At 41.0% G+C, this 19,663-nt stretch overlaps 1 protein-coding gene across 1 annotated transcript; it reads left to right on the top strand.

Annotated features, from left to right (window-relative positions):
• The first annotated feature begins 8,603 nt into the window (after window positions 1-8,603).
• On the top strand, window positions 8,604-19,663 carry scrn2 (secernin 2). The gene is made up of 9 exons (XM_062388498.1): window positions 8,604-8,934; window positions 10,309-10,471; window positions 11,244-11,425; window positions 11,657-11,856; window positions 13,232-13,447; window positions 14,033-14,198; window positions 15,358-15,538; window positions 18,399-18,555; window positions 19,273-19,663. The coding sequence occupies exons 2-8, from the start codon at window positions 10,310-10,312 to the stop codon at window positions 18,549-18,551; spliced, it is 1,260 nt and encodes a 419-aa protein (XP_062244482.1). The 5' UTR covers window positions 8,604-8,934; window position 10,309; the 3' UTR covers window positions 18,552-18,555; window positions 19,273-19,663.

The following is a 19,663-nucleotide window of genomic DNA, read 5'->3' as shown; positions in this document are numbered from 1 at the left end:
ACTTCTGTTCGCACAAGTTCTGCGAATCAAATCATGTGGACCCTTCAAAGAAACAGATCACTTAAGAATTAACTATTTTAAGTAAACTGTGGTATAATGTTTACACCAAAAGTAGATTTTTTTTCCTTGTGATTCTTGTAACATAGCACAGTTTATTTTCTAAGTAACTTTGAATGTACATCACACGTTTAATAGTTTTTAACATCATCTTCCTTTGAGGGCTTGTTTTTTTTATTTTGTCTCCTTGCTGAGTTAATTCCTTTCCTGTCAAGGCATGTTGGTGGAGCAGCTTCAAATCAACTGACAAACACAGACCACAGACAGGCCGGCGGGAAGTGACTTCCTACCCTCTCTGCTCTCTTTTTCTGAAGCAGCACTTTGCAAATGCTCAGTTTAAACTGATTACATGACGGTCATATAAAAGAACCACTTGGCGATCTGCAACTACTGAGAGAGAATTCAACATGCGCCTTGATAGATTTATACACTCGATCATTTAATGAAAAGTGATCCCGCTTATCAGGAAACTTAATTCTCTTTAAGATTTTAGCATTTAAAAACTTGAAAGGGTTTTGTGTGTAAATAACTGCAAATAAAAGTCACACATAGCGAATTTAAATCTAATGAGATGAATTTGTTTCCAACACAGTATAGTTCAAATCAGTGTAATTAGTATAATATCTCAGTGCCTCATAACTCTTAGTATAATGTCTTTGTACACTTAGGGATCAGGCCGCTGAATTGAAGACCACACACCACGTCTAAATGGTGTTTACCGACGTCTTCAAATAGTCAAGCTTATTTCCTCATGAATACAATGCAGCACAATCAGAAAGAGACTGCTTCGTAACATTTAATTACGGCACAGTTTCAACCAGGAGCTTACAAATTCTCTTAATGATTTAAATTTGTTTAGATTTTTTTGGTTTTGTGTATATGAAGATGTTTTTGGTTCTTCAAAATCGTTCACGAGCAGGCTTTCCTATAGATATTTACACTTGACATTGATTCGACCAAATCCCTGTGAATTTCAGTGAGGTCAAGTAAGTTATTGCTTTGTATGACTGCAGCACCTTAGACCTGTTTACACCTAATCTATCGAACCATTTCAAATTACTTTTCCATATCTTTAGCTGGTCAATTTGATATCATAATCATTCTCGAAAATGATTCATTATCAAGCAAATTGTCGAGATTGTTTTTACTCTTGGCATTAATCGCGCTACATTCACAAACCAATAGAATGATAGCCTATTAGCTGGTGTTGTTGATTGGACAAATTATATGAAATTTCTCTATCATGAATAATTCTTCATGTCATGTCATGTGGGACAAACTTTTAAGTACAACAATTACATTTGAGTATCTTAAAATGAAACATCTGAGGAATCATGGTGAATGTAACTTGAAAAAATACCATAAAGGAAGCAAACATTGAAAAGAGGTGAACGAAATGGTCCCCTTTACGATATGGTGCTGTTCAAAGCTGTGGATAAAAGATACTGAGATACTTTGAGATACTGATGCATGGTATGATCTGCCAGTGTCTTTAATGCAATACTGTGTTTTAAATAAGGGCAAAGTCTAAACTGTACATTTCAAAATTGGAAAGAAAGTCTACAATACCGGTCATGGACCATGATTGTGTATTAAAAGTTCTTTGGAAGATTGACAACTATTACTACTTCTCATCAATCATAGTAGAAACCACACAACGTAGTGAGGTCAGCAGTGTACAATATATTACACTTCATTATTAAGGAATGATGCATGGTATGTTCTTACATACATCAATCAAACTGTCAAATTTTACCTACTGCCTAATTCAGTTCTGAAAACTTCACAAAGGCCTGGATAAATATTTGAAGATAATGTTTTATTTTTTTTTAAACAGTTTGAATGTGTGTATAGTATTTGATTAAGATACATCATTATAGCACTGGAACGGGCCAAAAGCTTGCCTTATTTGGAAATAATTATCTAATGAATAAACTGAATCTCCAGACAACAAGAGCCAACACTATCAGTAGAGGCAGAACATATGAGTTAAAAATACTCATGGAAATCTAAATTCAAGGGTAACATGATTTCAAGGCCAACCTACAGAAGGTAGGTTGATTTCACATCCAGTCTGCCCAGTCAGAGAGACAGGCAAGATGCTGTCAGGTAAAACGTGGATGAGCTACGAAAGGTTAAGGAACAGGAAGAACAGGCAGGGCAGCAACTTGGGTTTAAGCTAGTTTACCCTTCTCCATTCCATCTCTCGGACTGAGGACGGACTATAAAATGGAAGGATTCACAAGTGATAGGGGTAGGCCACAGCTTGTTGGTTAGCATGCTAACTCCAGCATATATCTCTGCAAGCAATACATGGATGTCTTTAAAGCAATGTCAAAACAACCATCCATCCATCCATCCTATTTATGAAATAGTTATTTCTTTACATTCCGGTGATAGTTTTATCTATTTTTTTTGAATGTTTTGAAGTTTAATACTTACATTTTGCCCCAATAAAGAAATACTATTTCCCCTATTAACTTTCCACCCAAGGATTAGATAATGATTGACACTCTTTAATATTATGCTAGAGCCAGCTACTGGTAGCTTAGCTTATAGATACGGTTCTACAGGGGTTTGTATGAAACTGACCATGAAATAGCTAGCACAGCTGGTTTCCTCATTGAAATAGCCACCTTATTTGAGTTAAATAAAGAAGACATAACATGAATGGGTGAGCTTTAGGGGTGCTTATGTGTGGATTTCCCAAGTCTTTGTGCTAAGCTAATTAGTTAATGGTGATACTTTTATACTTAACTCTTAAACATGAGAGTGGTATTAAGATTTTAATGTAATGTTTGTGATGAACATGTCAATATATCTGACCTTATATACAGGTGTAACTATTTGCCAGTGTCCTACACACCCCAAAGACATCGCACCACTGCTTGTTAGTATCTATTGTATGTTTAATTACAGTTATTATTCAGGAACAAGTTTGTGGAGCTTTTGGTTTGGTTTCCCTAAAGGTTAAAATAGTTTACGTGAGAGATCAGTTTGATTTCGGGAGCCTTCGGTTTCTGTGCCTGTTTTTTTTTGTGTGTGTGTGTGTGTCTGTGTGTGTGTATACAGCTTGGGACTTTCCTTTAAGGATATTTGTTTTGTACACAAGATTCCCATCACATGAAGTTGGTTCTGATTCTGATTCACTTGCCTGTGGCTGGTTTGACTTGCCTGTTGTCCCACGGGAACCACACTGGTGTCCCAGACAAATCCCCCTGCCAACACGCCAGCCTCCAGAGAACTAGGCCGGCTAAAGCCCTACTTCCCCTCCAGCAGTAGAAAAAAATCCAAGCAAAGTAAACAGTAAGCACCTAGTAGTCAACTTCCTTATCCTTGTTAATTATTCAAAATCCCAAAGGAGAGACCGGCCCACAGTTGTCTTCTGAGTCTTTTTTTTTCTCATACAGGCACTCACTCAACACAACAGCCCCCCTCTCCTCCAGCCTCCCCTTTCAACTTCAAACCCAGTCATTTCTGCAAGCAGCGCTTTGATTGTACTGAACACCTGTATTTTTCGAGGAGAGACTTCCTTGTGAGCCCCCGCCTCCCATCTTTGATTGTTAAACAGCAGTGGCGCCGTCATTACTGTCTGAGCGACTGATGCCGCCCAGCTTCCCCTCCCATCTTCCACCTCTGCCTTTTAACCGGAACTTTAATTGCTCGGAGAAAATTTGGATTACTTTATTTTATCTAATTTTCAAAACCCCCCTTTTGTGTGTGTGTGTGTGAAGGGTTGTAAAACTTAAAATGTTTCTAGATGGATTCATCAGCTGAGGCAGATAGGATCACAGCTTTTCTAACAGCTATAAACTGAAATGTCCTCAGGTTTGTTTTAAGAAGTGGGAACTTTTTTAATGTTCAACATAAAGGTGGTTTTAACCAGATGGACACAGACACCATACATGTTTTCTATTTCACCAGTAATCCTCCTGGAAGACAGACAGACAGACAGAGACTTACACACACACACACACACACACACACACACACACACGCACACACACACACACACACCTTTGCGGCAGTAATACTATGCTTTATTAGACAGCCTCTCCTGCCATCCTGTCTCCCCCCTCAGATTAATATCCTCTGGGCTTCTCACCAGCTGTTTCCGTCCCTTAACACCCCTCATCTTCCTCCGGCCAGCCCTCCACTTCACATGGCAGGGCTTACAAACTGGGCCACAGCGCCTGAGTGGCTTTAGGAGAGGCTCTTGGCTTAGTGTGTGTGTGTGAGAGAGCTGAATGATATATTTCTCGTCCACAAATCTTGAACTATTTGATGATGCTGAGTCACCGTGTTGTTAAGTTGACGAAATATTTGAACTTGGGTGGCTTACAATACCATATTTGAAGGAAAACAAAACCAGACATATTGTACATACTTTTATACTCAGGATTTCATATGTTTTGGCTAATGCTGCTGTCATTTCAGCTACCCTGTTACTGATGTTTACTATCAAACAAAGTTTTTTTTAGAAGAATCAGTCAATCTGATTGAATCATTATTCATCACCTTAACTTTCAGTGCAACACTTTCTAATGCACATTATTGTTTTTCACTGTGTTCCGTTTCACTCTGAGCTTGTTTCTGTGCTTGTTAGTGTCAACGTGTTTGCGTGTGCGTACTGTATTTGTGTGCGAGGTATCTCTTGGGTGTGTCAGCCTTTGGCTCAGGTGGGTGTTTACTTCTCTTGGTGTTTTTACTGTTTGTGTGTAAGGGCAGACAGGATGTGCGATGCTTGTCAGCACACTCCAGGAGATGAAAGGACGGAGAGGGTGTGGAGGTAGCCAAGTGCTGTTCAGGTAACAGGTTGTCTTCTCAGAAATCTCTCAAGAATTTAGTTGTGTTACCGTCAGACCTTGTGAGCCACGAGGGAACAGCATTCACCACCAGGCCCCTTCAAAACATAACTCAGCACCTACCACAAATCTGGACATAAGTGAGCACTGATATGGTCCAGGTGCTCAATCTCAAAACACAACCATTAGTCAAACTTTCGGAGCTGCTAGGTTGGTGCTCCTTGTTTCCTGTGTGCTCAGATGTGCGTGTGACTGGTTATTAGACTACCTACATTTAATTTATTGCATCACCAAAACTGTACAAAGACAACATGAGTCAGTTTTAAGAATGGGGCCTACTGACATGCATAATAATGAGCATTAGTTGTTGACACGACAGTGCTGGTTTGGAGGACGGAAATTACTTACTTAGTATGATGTCACGCACTGCAATGCAGCTGGGCAGGTTTTAGAACCTACGTCCACCATATCCATGACAATCTATTCATAGCATAAAGGCAAGTTATTGGTTTGACTCCATTATGTTAATTTACTGCTCTGTCTATGTTATGTCTTGTGTAAATAAATTGTTGACACAAAAGAAGACAAAATATTTTCTTATGGAGTCAGGTTTTCTTCTGCATCCAGCATCCATGGGGCAACATTTGCATTTATAAGGTGTTTCAAAGTTCAACAGCTGGCTGCTAAATTTGACTTTTGCTGCTGGGCGGGTACGATGTGTTCTTGGAAAACAGCTGCACGTTGCTTCCTGTCACTTCTTGGCAGTGTCTTTCACATGTACTTATTTGACCCATTGATTGTTAATATAAAAATGACCAGTGTGTCAACTTTTGTTGCAGTTTCTTGTCACTGCTCGAAGCTTTGATTTGCTCAAATGGGCAAACAACCAGCAGCGGGATCTAGAGGCCTTGAATCATTTGTTTTTGTTTTATAGGAAAAGATCTGCAGTAAAGTAAGAGTTGATAGATGGGTGTGCAAAAATCATAAAAATAACAACAACAATAATAATAATAGTAATAATTTTAGGGGAGTTGAACCCTCCCTCCCCATTTTCCCCTTTTTAAATAATGCCCTGTCTAAAAGTGGCTGAGAGTCCCTCCGACTCGGCTGCCCCAACACCCTGCAGCTGAATGTTTGAGGGTGAGCCCCCTCATCTTTTAAAAAATTAAATAATACAAAACTATCTAAAGCAATATAACCACAAACCTAACTGAGCTGTTTTTAGATGGATTTCTACTGAAGAAATCTTTCTGATTAAAACTGTTATTTTCCAGATTTACTTCTGGAAATGACATATTAACCCACTACAAATGCTATTTTCGATGCTGTGAGCTCTAAACAAATAATGAATAATTCCCACCGTTGCTGAAGGCAGGAAACTGTGAGACAGATATCTCAAATCCTGGACAAATAAACCCAAACATCTGCATGGCTACACCACCAGATTTGATTTAGAAATATTTAGATATTTATTGCTATACGGTTAAATCGACCATTTCAAATAATGAATTTTTTTTTGACACAAAGACCAGGTGGAAGGTGTTGGGGAGTTGATGTCTGTCTGGAAGGTCTGAGCCCACAGACAGGAAATTTCAGCGACATAATTCAGTGAAAGACCAGTAATGGGAGACACCCACTCGATAAACCCACTGACAAACAAGAATTCACCCAACTTTAATTACACTGATTAGCCAACATGTGATCCCGAGTGCTGGTAAAATGCAGTGGTGTGGTGTTCACTGTGCCATAAACTGTGTCCCTCTCACACTACAAAATAATGAACACCTCTTAAAAACATATTTCTTTGCTGCTTTTGAAATTTTGAGATCAATGAACAGCAGAGACACAGACATTCTGATTCATAAGCGTTGCCTCAACTCTTGGTCTCATCCTTTGGAGGCTGCATTTGAAGGTCGATTGCGTCACAGCGGTGTGGCGAGACTGTCGCATTTCGAAGGCTCCTGCAATTGCAGTAAACAAATGCGTCCTTCCATCCCCAAGCAATAAGCAAGATCCAACCGTTGAATTCTCGGGCCAACATATCCACGCTGGGGACGAAGCTAATAAGCTAGCTATCATGGCGGCAGAGCTGTAATTATTGCAGCTGCTCAAAACAGCTAACGATGCAAAGGTAAGCGCAGGATCAGCCTATGACGCAATCAAAAAATCCTTCATTGACCGGACCATCTCCTTTGGGTTTGGCCTCCATGGTTTGGCCTTTTTAGGGCCTAAATTGTTATTCCCTGCTTAATCCTGATGAAATGCATGAGCAGGGATTACTTTTTAAAACTTATGAAAGCTCCTTTCAAAGAAACACAACACATGCTACTACAGTTTAAGAGAGTTGTACGTGACTAGTTCATGTATTTTATGCTCATTTTAGGTGAGCATTGGTTAAATCTCTCTCTAATGATAATACCGATACCAAATGACAGTCAGTGTCTTAGACTGCCAGAATATGGCCTTCTGATTTCCAGAGTAAAGCCAAATGCTTTCCTAAGATCCCAACCCTACTTTGTAAGTTATTATTGGGTGCTAAACACATACAACTGAATTGATTTGTATCACTTTGGAACTTTTAAAATATAAGTTTGGAAACACAGTTTGGAATTCAGTGAGAGCACCTCCAGCTCAGGAAGCTGGGCATCAAGAAGAATATCCACCATTCTGCTGTTTCATTCAGCGAGTGAGAGACTCCATGGTCGGAGCTCATTCAAATCATAGTTATACTTTAATATGGAATCTGATGAATGTTTGGACTCTGAGGCTACTAGAATTACTGATTAATGAATGACCACCCGAGGCTTCAGCGGCCACTGAGCAAAAAATGCTGATTTAATTAACACAGACATGAACTCATGAGTTCAAGTGAAGCTGAGGTGTGGCAAAAAATGTGGAACAAATATTTTGCATTTCGTTATACTTTTATTACCTCTACCAATCTGCTTATATTTTTGATTGTCAATTTGTTGGTTGGCTGGTTGGTTTGTTTGTTTGTCAGCAGGATAATGCTAAATCTACTGAACGGATCTCTACTAAACTTGATGGAATCATGGGACACGGGTCAAGAAGAAAACCTTCTTCTGTGCGGGTCCAGGGACAGATCCAGGATATTTCCTCATCACATTCTTTAACATGCGTGGTACCTGTTGAGTAAAATTTGGGATATTTAGGGAACTTATATTTAGACTGTGTGCAATTTGGTGCAGCTTGATTGACTTTAAAGGGATGGTTCACCACAATATGAAAATTGCTTCATTATTAACTTAGCACTATGCCAATGGAAGGGTGGGCGTTGTGGCCAAATCCAATACAAAATGAAGTATTGGTCTGCTGTGGTCCACACAAGACAAGGCTCCAGAGAAGGATAACAGGGGACATTTAGGCTGAAACACGGTGTCAAAGACGAATTTGAATGCCGGGGCTTACAGACACTTGAATGACACCACACAAGCAGTATGGAGTTATGCTTTTGTTTTTTTTTACGTCTGATGAAATACTTCATTTGTATTGGATTTGGCTGCAATACTGTTTACCCCTGAAACTCCAAAAGTGCTTTTTGGACTCAAACACTTCTTCTCCAACCACTTCAACAGCATTATGGTGATTAGATAATAAATACATTTTCATTTTTCTGTGAACTCTTCCTTTATTGGGACTGTCTGGCGATATGAGCTCCGCTGAGTGCCGTTCTAGTTCCTACATGCAGAAAGGGGAACTCTGCTGAGGGCAGACATAATGACTTTAAAATGCGCAGGATTATAAAAACTTCCCGGGTGCAGCAGCGAGTCCCTTGAACTCGGCAGCAGTGCTAAGCTTGATAATCGGCATTGAGTGGTTTTGCTGTCCTGCCCGACACACAGACTCATGATGAGGAGCTACCTCATGGCTCGGCTGTGCTGTGGCTTTCCTCCCAGGTGTGGGGTGCACGCAGTGAGACGGTGAGCCGTGCTTGTGGCCAGACGAGACGAGACCTTTAAGTACAGACCTTTGGATCTCTCTGTCACGTGACTCTATCTCCAACCTGCCTAATCCCCGCCGGCCGTCCGCTCGCACCACTGACAATAAGAAGGTAAACATTTTCCACAGCAACACACACACACACACTAGCTGTATATGTTACACTATTATCCCGCAACTTCCCCCTGTCACCCAGTCCCCGGTGAAAGGCGACATGACGAGCGGGGACTGAGGCGTCGTGGCTGTGGGCAGAGACGGGCTGTGACAGCGGGGATCACACCGCTCACCCGGGCCTCGTCTCCGGCATCAACACTCTTCTCGCACCGAGCGCCACCACGGAAACCATCCGTGTATAGGCGCACAGACGAGGGCGACATTATTTCCGGGCTGAAAGCGATTTTGTGGTCGCATAACGCGACACGAGAGCGATAAATGAGCAACGTGGCGATGGGATTTGTGGAGATTACAGTGGGTGAAGCGCTGCCTCCTAATCACAGTGGGAAAGGGTTGGCTGCAGCTGACTCTCTGCTCAGAGCCGGGTGGGGAATGGAAGGAGACTCTTCCTCTTCACTCCAAACATGCACATTTTGGACTGAAAGGGTGGAGGCTCACACACTGGATGTCAAACCCACTTCCAGACCGATTAGTTGGAAGCCAGAGGCTAATATGAGCTAGTTAGTTGGTTGAATTAGTGCTTATTTGAGATCCCATTAGTTTTAACTAGAGCTTTTCATAAACAGTCTAAGGTGCACATTGAAGTTAGAGAACTTTGTGTTCATTCTACCTGGTTTATCTGCAGTGAAGATTTTATTTAGAACAAATTATGATATTATGATTCACATTTTTTCATATATTGTTTTTCGACTATTTTAGAGGTCTGTTGAGTAAAGTATCCAAGTGAACAAGGTTTAAAAAATAATGGCTCTTTAATTCAGCTCCATAAAAAGCATGACAGCCACTAAACTAATGTGCTATTACTTCATAGTAATACCAATTTCCAAAGATGAAGTGTTTCTTTGAATGTTTGTGTCATGACAGAGACCAGCACCCGTCTCACCTGAGATGGTCTGCATCAAACTGATATTGTGAAATAAAAATACTCCAAATATATGACATTTTATTGTGTTGATTTTGCTGTCATCCAGTTGTGTACCACTTCTTTAGTTTATATCTCAGGATAAAGAAAAACACATGTTCAATTCTGTCCACTCACATAAGTCTCATTGCCCCGACCCCACATATTAATGTTAAAATGATCACATGTCTAAATCTTACTAAATTGGACATTGAGTTTCCCTGGGCTATTAACAAAACACATGCCTTGTGTGAAGCTGATAAAGGGCTCGTAAAATATGCGTTCCATATACAGACAGACAGACAGACAGACACATGTACAATTAGAAGGTAGCTTCCTGTCCCCGGAGCCAGCGAGACTTCTGAGTGTTCACCCACTTAACTGGAATCTTTTGCTGTTTCTCTGTTGCAGGATGGCAGAGGCTCCAATGTCATGTGATTGCTTTGTTTCCTTGCCCCCTGGTTCTCTGGATGACCATGTGGTTTTTGGGAAGAACTCGGACCGTCCTCGAGATGAGGTGCAGGAGGTGGCCCACTACCCTGCAACATCTCACCCTCCAGGCTCCGTGCTGGAGGTAAACAACCCTGGGCCGCTACTGACTGTCCCGCAACACCACCACTGCTTTCTCTGCGGCTCATGCATAATTTCCCCTGACACCTACCTTGCCAACTTCAAGTGATTAAAGACATAAAAAGATTTTAATTATATATCAGCTGAGAGCTGATTAATGCATAGGTAAGGTATTCAAAATGTCTAGTTGAAAGCAGAACCTCATGTAGAAATATCCTGTTTAAGTAACTTAAATCACTGATGAAATTTGTTCTCATTTTATGCCTCTTTGTGCTAAATGAGTCTTTTAGCTCAGTAGAACTAATAAGATCAGAGTCACTGAGCGTCACATAATCTGGGAAAGTTATACAGTGTATCACCCAGTGCAATTATGAACCCTTTTTCCCAGTTAAAAAGGTTTTTGGGTTTATCCTCACTCTAGTCGAGGATTAAGGGGCAGAGGATGTCACATCTTGCTAAGCCCTGTGAGGCAAATTATGATGGGCTATACAAATACAATTATAATAGATCAATTGATATTTTACACACTGTACACAGTCGCCTACCTGCAACTCTTCAAATACTGTATGAGTACTTGAATACAATTATTTTCCTTCCTCTGCTTTGTCTTCTGAACGTAACTAATGAATACTCTTATATACAGTTGACATATTTTGGTTAAAATGCATTTGATTTGCTCAGCCATGCCCTACCTTGAGTGTTGCATGCCGTGCACATGACTCTGTAACATTCTTCTCTCAGTCCCCCTGTATCTGATGTTTGTTTTTTACCTGCAGTGCACATACATCCAGATCCCTCAGGTAGAGCAGACCCACGCTGTTGTCCTTGGTAAACCTGCTTGGATGTGGGGAGCAGAAATGGGAGCCAATGACCAGGGAGTCTGCATTGGGAATGAGGCGGTCTGGACCCGAGAGCCCATCACCCCCGGAGAGGCCCTGCTGGGTATGGACCTGGTCCGGTGAGCACCACACATCATTACTATTGTAGTTATTCAAAAAACATATGGCTCATAAACAGCTTCAAGTGTAAACAATGTGTGTAAACATCAACCGATCTGTTGTTTCTATCTAATACATAAAAACATTAAAATGTTTTGCCGTGAGTATTGTGACAGCATAGCTGATGATTAACAAAGAGGAAACCCTAGTGTTACATCTTGAAGTACCCAGGCATCACTTTTGATTATCAGACTTGGGCTGGAGCGTGGTGACAGTGCCTGGGCAGCGCTGACCGTCATCACAGGCCTACTGGAGCAGCATGGCCAGGGGGGGCAGTGCAGGGAGGATCCTCAACCCTTCTGCTACCACAACACCTTCCTTCTGGTGGACCGCAACGAGGCCTGGGTCTTAGAAACTGCTGGGAAGCTGTGGGTGGCACAGAAGGTCAGAGGTGAGGATGGAGGGTACCTGTGCAATCTCTGCAACACATGTTTGTATATGTGCTGATTTATTTGTATAGTACTGAGAGCAGAACCAATATATTTTTACAGTTTAATGACCTTTAGCCTGTAGTTTAATACAAGGCTTTTAAAAACCTCAGATATGTTGCCTCCTCACACTGAACATATCTGAGCACTCTGTTTTTTAGTCTGTTTATGTGCGTCATCAGAAAACTTATTTTGTTTGTGCAGATTAGAGATCAGTTGTTACTTGTTAACGGATTGTGTGTGCGTGTGTGAACATGTGTCTTAAGTAATTTCTGCAGGTAAAACATCTAAGAGTTGAGGTTAATGGTAAATTATGAGGTCTAATCTAAACACAGTATCTAGCTGGGCTGTGTGTTGTTTGATGTTTATACTGTGCGGGCAGAATCATCTCCTGCTGTTGAATCAACTTTAGTTATAAAGCTCAGGTTCACACAATTTTCTGAAAGAGATTTATAAACCATTACAGCACATGACATCCTTTTTTTAGCAAATTTAAGAAAACCTGCACAACCACGTACTACAAAGAAGCAAGAACAAAGGATAACAGAAGATTATACAAACAAGAGCTGAAACAGTGACGGACAGCTCAAGGGTCACAAAGATCTTCAGATTTACTTTGAATGGGGTGATTTATTATCGTTGCAAGACAAGACTCACTGTCAGTGGTTGAAATTAGTCCTCAGTAAATTTGCTATTTACACATCTTTGACACACATTTTCTAAAAACTACAGTTCCAACTTTTAGAGTCTTGTAGGGTCTATGTAACATGCCAGCAGCTCTGTGAGGCTGTATTTTCCATACATCCATCTATTACCTATACTGCTTATCCTCTGAGGGTTGCAGGGGGGGCTGGAGCAAATCCCTGCTGACATTGGGCGAGAAGCGAGATGCATCCTTGACAGGTTGCCATCATATAGCGACAAACAACATTCTATCACACATTAATACCAACAAACAATTTAGAGCCTTTAATTAATCTAACCCCAATCTGCATGACTTTGGGCTGTGGGAGGAAGCCAGAGTACCAGGACAAAACCCACACAAACAAGCGTAGAACACTCCACAATTAGAGACTCCAGCCAAATTCGGGTTCAAGGCGGGACCCTTGTAGGTCTTCCTGAGGTTTGACTATTTTCCATTATATACATTTTGGGGAAGTCTAAGGACACAGGGTGACGTACACTGTATCGACTGTTCAACCCCTTGAGGTTAATTTGTGATGAATTATAAATTGTTATCCAGTTAATGTTGACTTGAGACTTGTACCTGCTTAACAAAACCAAAGTTGGGTTGTGACAAAGCGTCATCACTTACTAACAGCCCCCTGCTCCTTTCAGAGGGTGTGAAAAACATCTCTAACCAGCTGACCATTGGGGATGAGATCAACGCAGAGCATCCAGAGCTGCGGAGCAGCGCACAAGCTCAGGGCTGGTGGGATGGCGAGAGGGAGTTCAACTTTTCTCATGTGTTCAACCCTGAGAACCCACCTGCTCGGATGGAGCTGGCCAAACAGCGTTATAAGGGAGGCACAGAGCTGCTCCAGCAGCATGATGGTGAGAGTGGTCGACTACTACAGAAATCCCAGGATGTCCAAAGGAATTCTAGACAATGTTTTTTGGGTTGTCTGTCCTTCTGTAGGAACGTCTGGCTAGTTGACCTCATGAAGGATGTTTATGTTATAATTTGGTGGTCAAAGTTGATTAAAGGTTAAAGGTCACTGTGTAATATCTCAGGAACACTTGAAGGGAATTCTCTCAAATTTGGCAAATATTTCACTTGGACTCACAGATTAACTGATTAGATTTTGGCGATCAAAGGTCAAGGTCATGGTTGCCTCAAAAAGCATGTTTTTAGCCTCTTGAATGTGATATCTTAAGACTGCCCGAGGGAATTTTTTTGATCAGTTATCACTTGGACTCAAAGATGAAGTGATTACATTTCAGTGGTCAAAGGTCACAGGGACCTTATATGAATCTTTAATACTCTGTGTTACATTGACTGTAAATGGTCAGTGCGGCTTATTATTTGCATGACTTCCACTGTCACGATCAGAAAACGTTTGTGTTTCATGTTTTTTTATGTTTCAGAGATTTAATTGAAATGTTAAGTTATCCACTCCATGTCATTTCTGGTGTCAGGCTCAGTGACAGCAGAGGTGATGATGTCCATTCTGAGGGACAAGCCCAGTGGCATATGCATGGACTCTGGAGGTTTCTGCACCACAGGGAGCATGGTGTCTGTTCTGCCCAGAGACTCCAGCCTACCCTGCATCCACTTCTTCACCGCCACCCCAGACCCCTCCAGGTCTGTCACTGACTGTCCCAAGAATTCCTCTAGACCGTAAAAACCTAATGTGAAACTATAATAACCTGCATCACAATTTATTTGTATTCACACATTGTACTTTATCTTGGAAATCCCACTATTACTGGACAAGGCCTCCTTTTACTCTCAAATAAGCCTCAGTTCTTCATTGCATGGATTTTACAAGACGTTGGAAACATCCTCCTGTGACATTCTGGTCATTGTTGACGTGACTGCGTGACAGATTTTGTGCAGATTAGTCTGCTGCACATTTAAGCTGTCAACCTCCTGTTCTACCACCTCCCTAAGGGTGTTCAGTTAGATCAGACCTGGTGACTAGAGGGGACACTGTAGTCACTGAACTAGTTTTCATGTTCATAAAACCAGTTAGAGGCACTTTGTGACATGATCATTTATTGTTATTAGGTCGACAAAGTGTGCCAGGTAAACATTCCTTGCACCATTACTGTATACCACAACCACCACCCTAGTCAAGGTGGGGCGTGTGGTTCATTTGTATGCTTTTCTATTATCCACAGTTGTACAGACTGGTTGTCTAATTTAAGGCAGCCTTTTTGTCAGCTCCAGCAGGTCTGACCAGTCTCATCAACAGTGCATTTCCGACTACTGAAGTGCCGCTATATATATATATATATATATATATATATATATATATATCAGTTCCAGTACACAAAGAAAGCAACCATTCAAAAGTGTTGGACTCTGCATTCTTATATTCTAAATTCAGTTGCACACTGTAAACATGCAAATCCTTTCCATAGTGGCTGCATTTCTGAGGCCCTGCCTGAAGGAAAACTGTAAAGTAAGTGATGTGTTGCACCTTTGTGGTATCAAACAAAGTTGTTAGCTTGAGCAGAAACAGTTAATCAAATAGACAATGAAAGGTCGAGACAAAACTTTGATTAATGGCTTTTATACAGATTGAATGCCGCAAAAACATTTATTTAAAACACATCACAAATATCGTTTACGAATCATGATGTATCCCTATGTTCTGAAAGTGTTTAAAACCTAATATTCTTTCCCACTTTATCTCCATTTTTCTCACATTCTGTCTGTTGGGTGGATTTTCTCAGTCTTTCGTTTCTCTCTTTCCTGTTCCTTTCCCTGTAAACCGACCCCAACTGCACCCCACTAGGTCTATATTCAAGCCTTTTATCTTCTCGGACTGTTCTGCTCCAGTGCCGAGGGTGGTCTCCCCACAGTTCGGCCCAGACGACCCCGTCAAGAAGCAGCCACGCTTTCAGAGTCAGGTAGACCGCAGACATGACCTGTACAAGGCTCACCAGGTGGCGCTCAACAACATGGAGACCAATCCGGTTAGTATGATTCACAATCTACTGTAGGTCAATGATTGTCCAGTGCAGACCCTCTGGAAGCTTGACATCCACATTAATTTCATATAAATGCAGTTCTGAATGCAGAATTATTTTTTTTACCGAGGAGTGGAACTTGCTCAGTGGTAGCTGATAGATTACAGGAAAGTGGCAGAGCACAGGAGGGCCACTCCCAGCAGTGGACAGACCTCACAGTTAGAGCAGACAAGACACACGGCCTCATGAGTGTAGACTAAACATAAACACACTACAAGTACACATTCAAAACCAAAGAGCAGGGTTTAAATCACAACTACACTGCAACCAAACACCAACAGGAGAATACTGGCAGGTCAGTGCTTCACAACAGCTGAAAATCCTGTTTTAGAATGACTTGTGTGTTTTGTCAGGTCGAGGCTGGACAAAGAGACCACACATAAGTTTTAACAAAAAATAATTTAATCCTAAAGAATTGAAAAAGAAATTTAAATGAAGAAATCAGACTGCAACAAATGCTGTGGAAATTATGCTGAAATCATGTGGGGTTGAAATACTGACTGAATTTCACTAACTGATAAAGCCAAACCTCACCATTTTTTGCGTTTACCACATTTCACGCCAAGGTTGGATCTATAAACACAAACTTGACAGTGTGCGGCCTTGTATGCAAACTCAAACCCATGCGTAAGAACATTTTGGAGAAAGGAAAGTGGCGAGGCAGATGTGAGGAGGTGAACTGAAGCCACTTGATCTACTTCATGATCCACATTAAAAACCACAGCGTTATTTGTGCTCGTGCAACATAACTGTTCCAATTGAAAAATATATTAAACAACTTAAAGCATTTTACGGTAGCATAGCATAAAAACAAATTAATAGTTTTTAGAATATCTTCTATAAATGTGCCTGTTTCAACAAGTACAACTTAAGTTTTCATATTATTTGCGTGTGCATGTGTGTGTGTAAAACCGCCGCAATACATTTCTGTGCAGACCAGGTGCATAGAGAGCACAGAGCAGTGCACTGGAGACCTCTTGCAAGAAATGAATAAACTGTGTTCACCTTTAAACTTCAATTTCCAAATGATGTACCAGAGTGGAGGTTAGGATCCCACTTATGTGTGAAGTAATCGGTCCAATTGCTATAAACTTAAATACTGCGGTGACACTCGTGCGTAATGCTGTGTGATGGGTGCACTGGCACTGATAGAGGAGTGTGCATACAAGGATTTGTAGAAAAAGAGTGTTTAGAGACTACAATGAAGACTGACTCATCAGCTGATACATATTCCAGAGAGCTGGGATCTTTGATCTTTGTTTTGAACTGAGTCCAGTATTTCACAGACCGATTCAACAGTATAAACACAAGTACTCACACCTCTGGGATAATTAGCCGAAAGGTCTGTGTTTGATACAGTTAACACTGCATAATTGTTACTGTTCTTCTTAAAGCCCCTTTCGGGAATAAAGTGTTTCTGTTAAATTTGATGGATTACAAACATTACAGCTATCTTTGAAGTTCATAATCTGGCACATTTGGTTGATTAAAATACGTATAGAACATAAAAAAGTCCCATTCTAACTATGAGAAAACTTTTTTTTTGCTTCCATCTTTAAATCTGTCCACTTCTTTATTTCAGGCACTGTCCTCTGTGTCGTATTCATTCTCACTCACTGGATTAACTACAGCAGCACGTTAACACTCAGTGCATCTTCTTTTATGAATGACATCACTGATGTGGCCACAAAACCAATCCCTCACAAGCTCCTCGATGTCGGTGTCAAAAAGTTGAGCGATCTCCTCCTTGCTTGATGCCATGATTCTCCATATAAACCGATTGGTCAGCAGGTTAATTTAATAATCATGAGGTGCTTTGCAGATCCACGGGCTCACGTTTCCTGTTGGGTTGAAACATTACCTTCAGGTGTGTGTGCGTATGGTTTTATAAATGGTAATGTTTTTTGTGTACCTCATTTTCCGCCTTCAATAAATCACACTGCCGATGAAACATGCGTACTTGAATCTGCCTCAAAGTCTTCCCTTTACACGCGGACATTCAGCCATCAATGGTCAATGCAAAGCACTGCATGGTATTAAATTTACCTGCTGACCAATGGGTTTCTCTGGTGAATCATGGCTTCAAGCAGTGAGAAGAAGAAGCGAAACTCTCTGATCCTGACATTGAAGTGTTGCTTGATGAAGTGGACGTGAAGAAAGACAGAGTGATGGTGGCCACAGCAGTGATATCACCAATACAGAAAATATACTGATACACTGCTGCTGCTGCTGCTGTGGAAAATACAGTGAGTGAGAGTAAGTACGAGAGAAAGAACGGTGCCTGAAATAAAGAAAAATCCAATTCAGAAGAAAATGGGATTGTGAGGTTACTTATTGTATCTCCTGTACGTATTGTAATCATCCAAAACGGTAGAATTATTAAAGTCAGAGACAACTGTGATATAAAAGAGGCTCTACACAGAAAGGTAAATATTACACAGTGTTAATCATACCACAAACGGCACTAGCTATGAAAATACTACGGTCAGTGAATTACTATGTAGTTTATTTAGGGTACTGAATATAATCAAATTGTAACAAAAGTAGTGGCTGCTGTTTAGAGCAGCCAGACTGTGTATTAACCCAGATTAGCTTGTAGAGGAAATGGAGGTGTGTGTGTCATTACATCTATGTCTCTCACTACAGTCATAATGTTGAATTAGACTAAGGTTGGGTTATTTTACATGTACATTGATATTACATTGAAATAATATTCCATACAAAGGCATTACCATAAAGTGGTTTGAGCAAATACAAGTGTTACACAGTTTGACATCTCTGTGTCTGTCTTTTTCTCTCTGAACAGGACGAGGGCTCAGCTGTGTATGAGATTCTCAGGGACCTGGAGTCCCAGTGTCTCAGTGAGATTTCAGCCATGCTCAGTGGAGACATACCAGCAGAAGAACTGGGGGACTTATTTTTCGATTGCGTTGACACAGAGATTAAGTTCTACCAGTGAGGAGGTAGGAGGCTTGGAGACTCGTACAGTCGACGTGGTTACAGAGATCACGTTTGTCTGGGCCAAATTGATCACTATAAGCCGTTGATTACTATAACCGAATTGCGTAGCTTCTGTATGATAGTCCCTGAGGGAAAGGTAACAGCTGTTTTTAAGATAAGGGCGATATATCACATTACCAACGCGCACTCTCTCTCTCTGTCTTGTGCGGACTCGCAGAGACACACAAACCTACGCAAACTCAGCTGACGTTTCTGACCCGCCACAGTTTAAACGTTGATATGTTTGAAATGACGGCGCAATATCAACACCGATCATCACATAATGATTGATCCTTTTCTTAAACAAGTATAATATTTCTTCATAGCTGCAGGAATTCATTCATTAATTCAGCACATCCTGATTGTAATCGCACACACACACATACACACAAACAGTGTCATCAAACATAAGTTAAACTCAAATTAGGTGAAAACATTTAAAAATAGACAATTCATTCTAGCCGTCTGCTAGTGTATTTCTGGCACAGTTGAAGTTTTAAGCACATATAACATACATAACATAGCCCTTAAGATCATTAGTTAGTAATTTGCTAATGTTTTAATTACACTTCTCGATCTTCACATGCTGAGAGACAGATATCCCTGTGAGGAGGTGAGAGTGTCTCCAGTGAAGTGAAGTCAGCGTCTAATGTGTGCTGTCAACCTGTCCTCTCTTACAGTGCCCTCCGGTGGACATCTCATACACTCGCTGAGTGGCAGGAGAAGGCCCTTGGATGGTCGAAAACTTTCGTGTTCCCTGTCTTCGATTGGCCTCAGCCTCACTCACACAACACACATGCCTGACACCATTCTATCATTAACACAGACTAAATGTCTCATGTGATTGGCGCATATTTATCAGCTGTATCCCCCAGGGAGCAATGACTGCACCTCATTAGTGAGTATAACGATGTAGATTTCACAGGCACATATGTAGAGCTGTGTGACGTTGCACACATACTGTAAGTATAGAGTTTATTTAAGATTCTGTTTGTCGCTGCAGATGAGCGGGCTGTCATTTGTTTAATGGCTTCCTGTCGGGAAAGAACTAATAAAAGAATGTGCATAGTC

Source organism: Platichthys flesus, chromosome 5 (assembly GCF_949316205.1).
Source record: "Platichthys flesus chromosome 5, fPlaFle2.1, whole genome shotgun sequence".
NCBI lineage: Eukaryota > Metazoa > Chordata > Actinopteri > Pleuronectiformes > Pleuronectidae > Platichthys > Platichthys flesus.
This window is presented reverse-complemented; position numbering and strand designations above follow the sequence as displayed.

Coding starts and splice junctions, on each gene's coding strand:
- scrn2 (XM_062388498.1), top strand. CDS start 10,310: ATGGCAGAGGCTCCAATGTCATGTGATTGCTTTGTTTCCTTGCCCCCT. Junction 14,199..15,357: donor GCCACCCCAGACCCCTCCAG/GTCTGTCACTGA, acceptor GCACCCCACTAG/GTCTATATTCAAGCCTTTTA. Junction 15,539..18,398: donor ACAACATGGAGACCAATCCG/GTTAGTATGATT, acceptor CTCTCTGAACAG/GACGAGGGCTCAGCTGTGTA.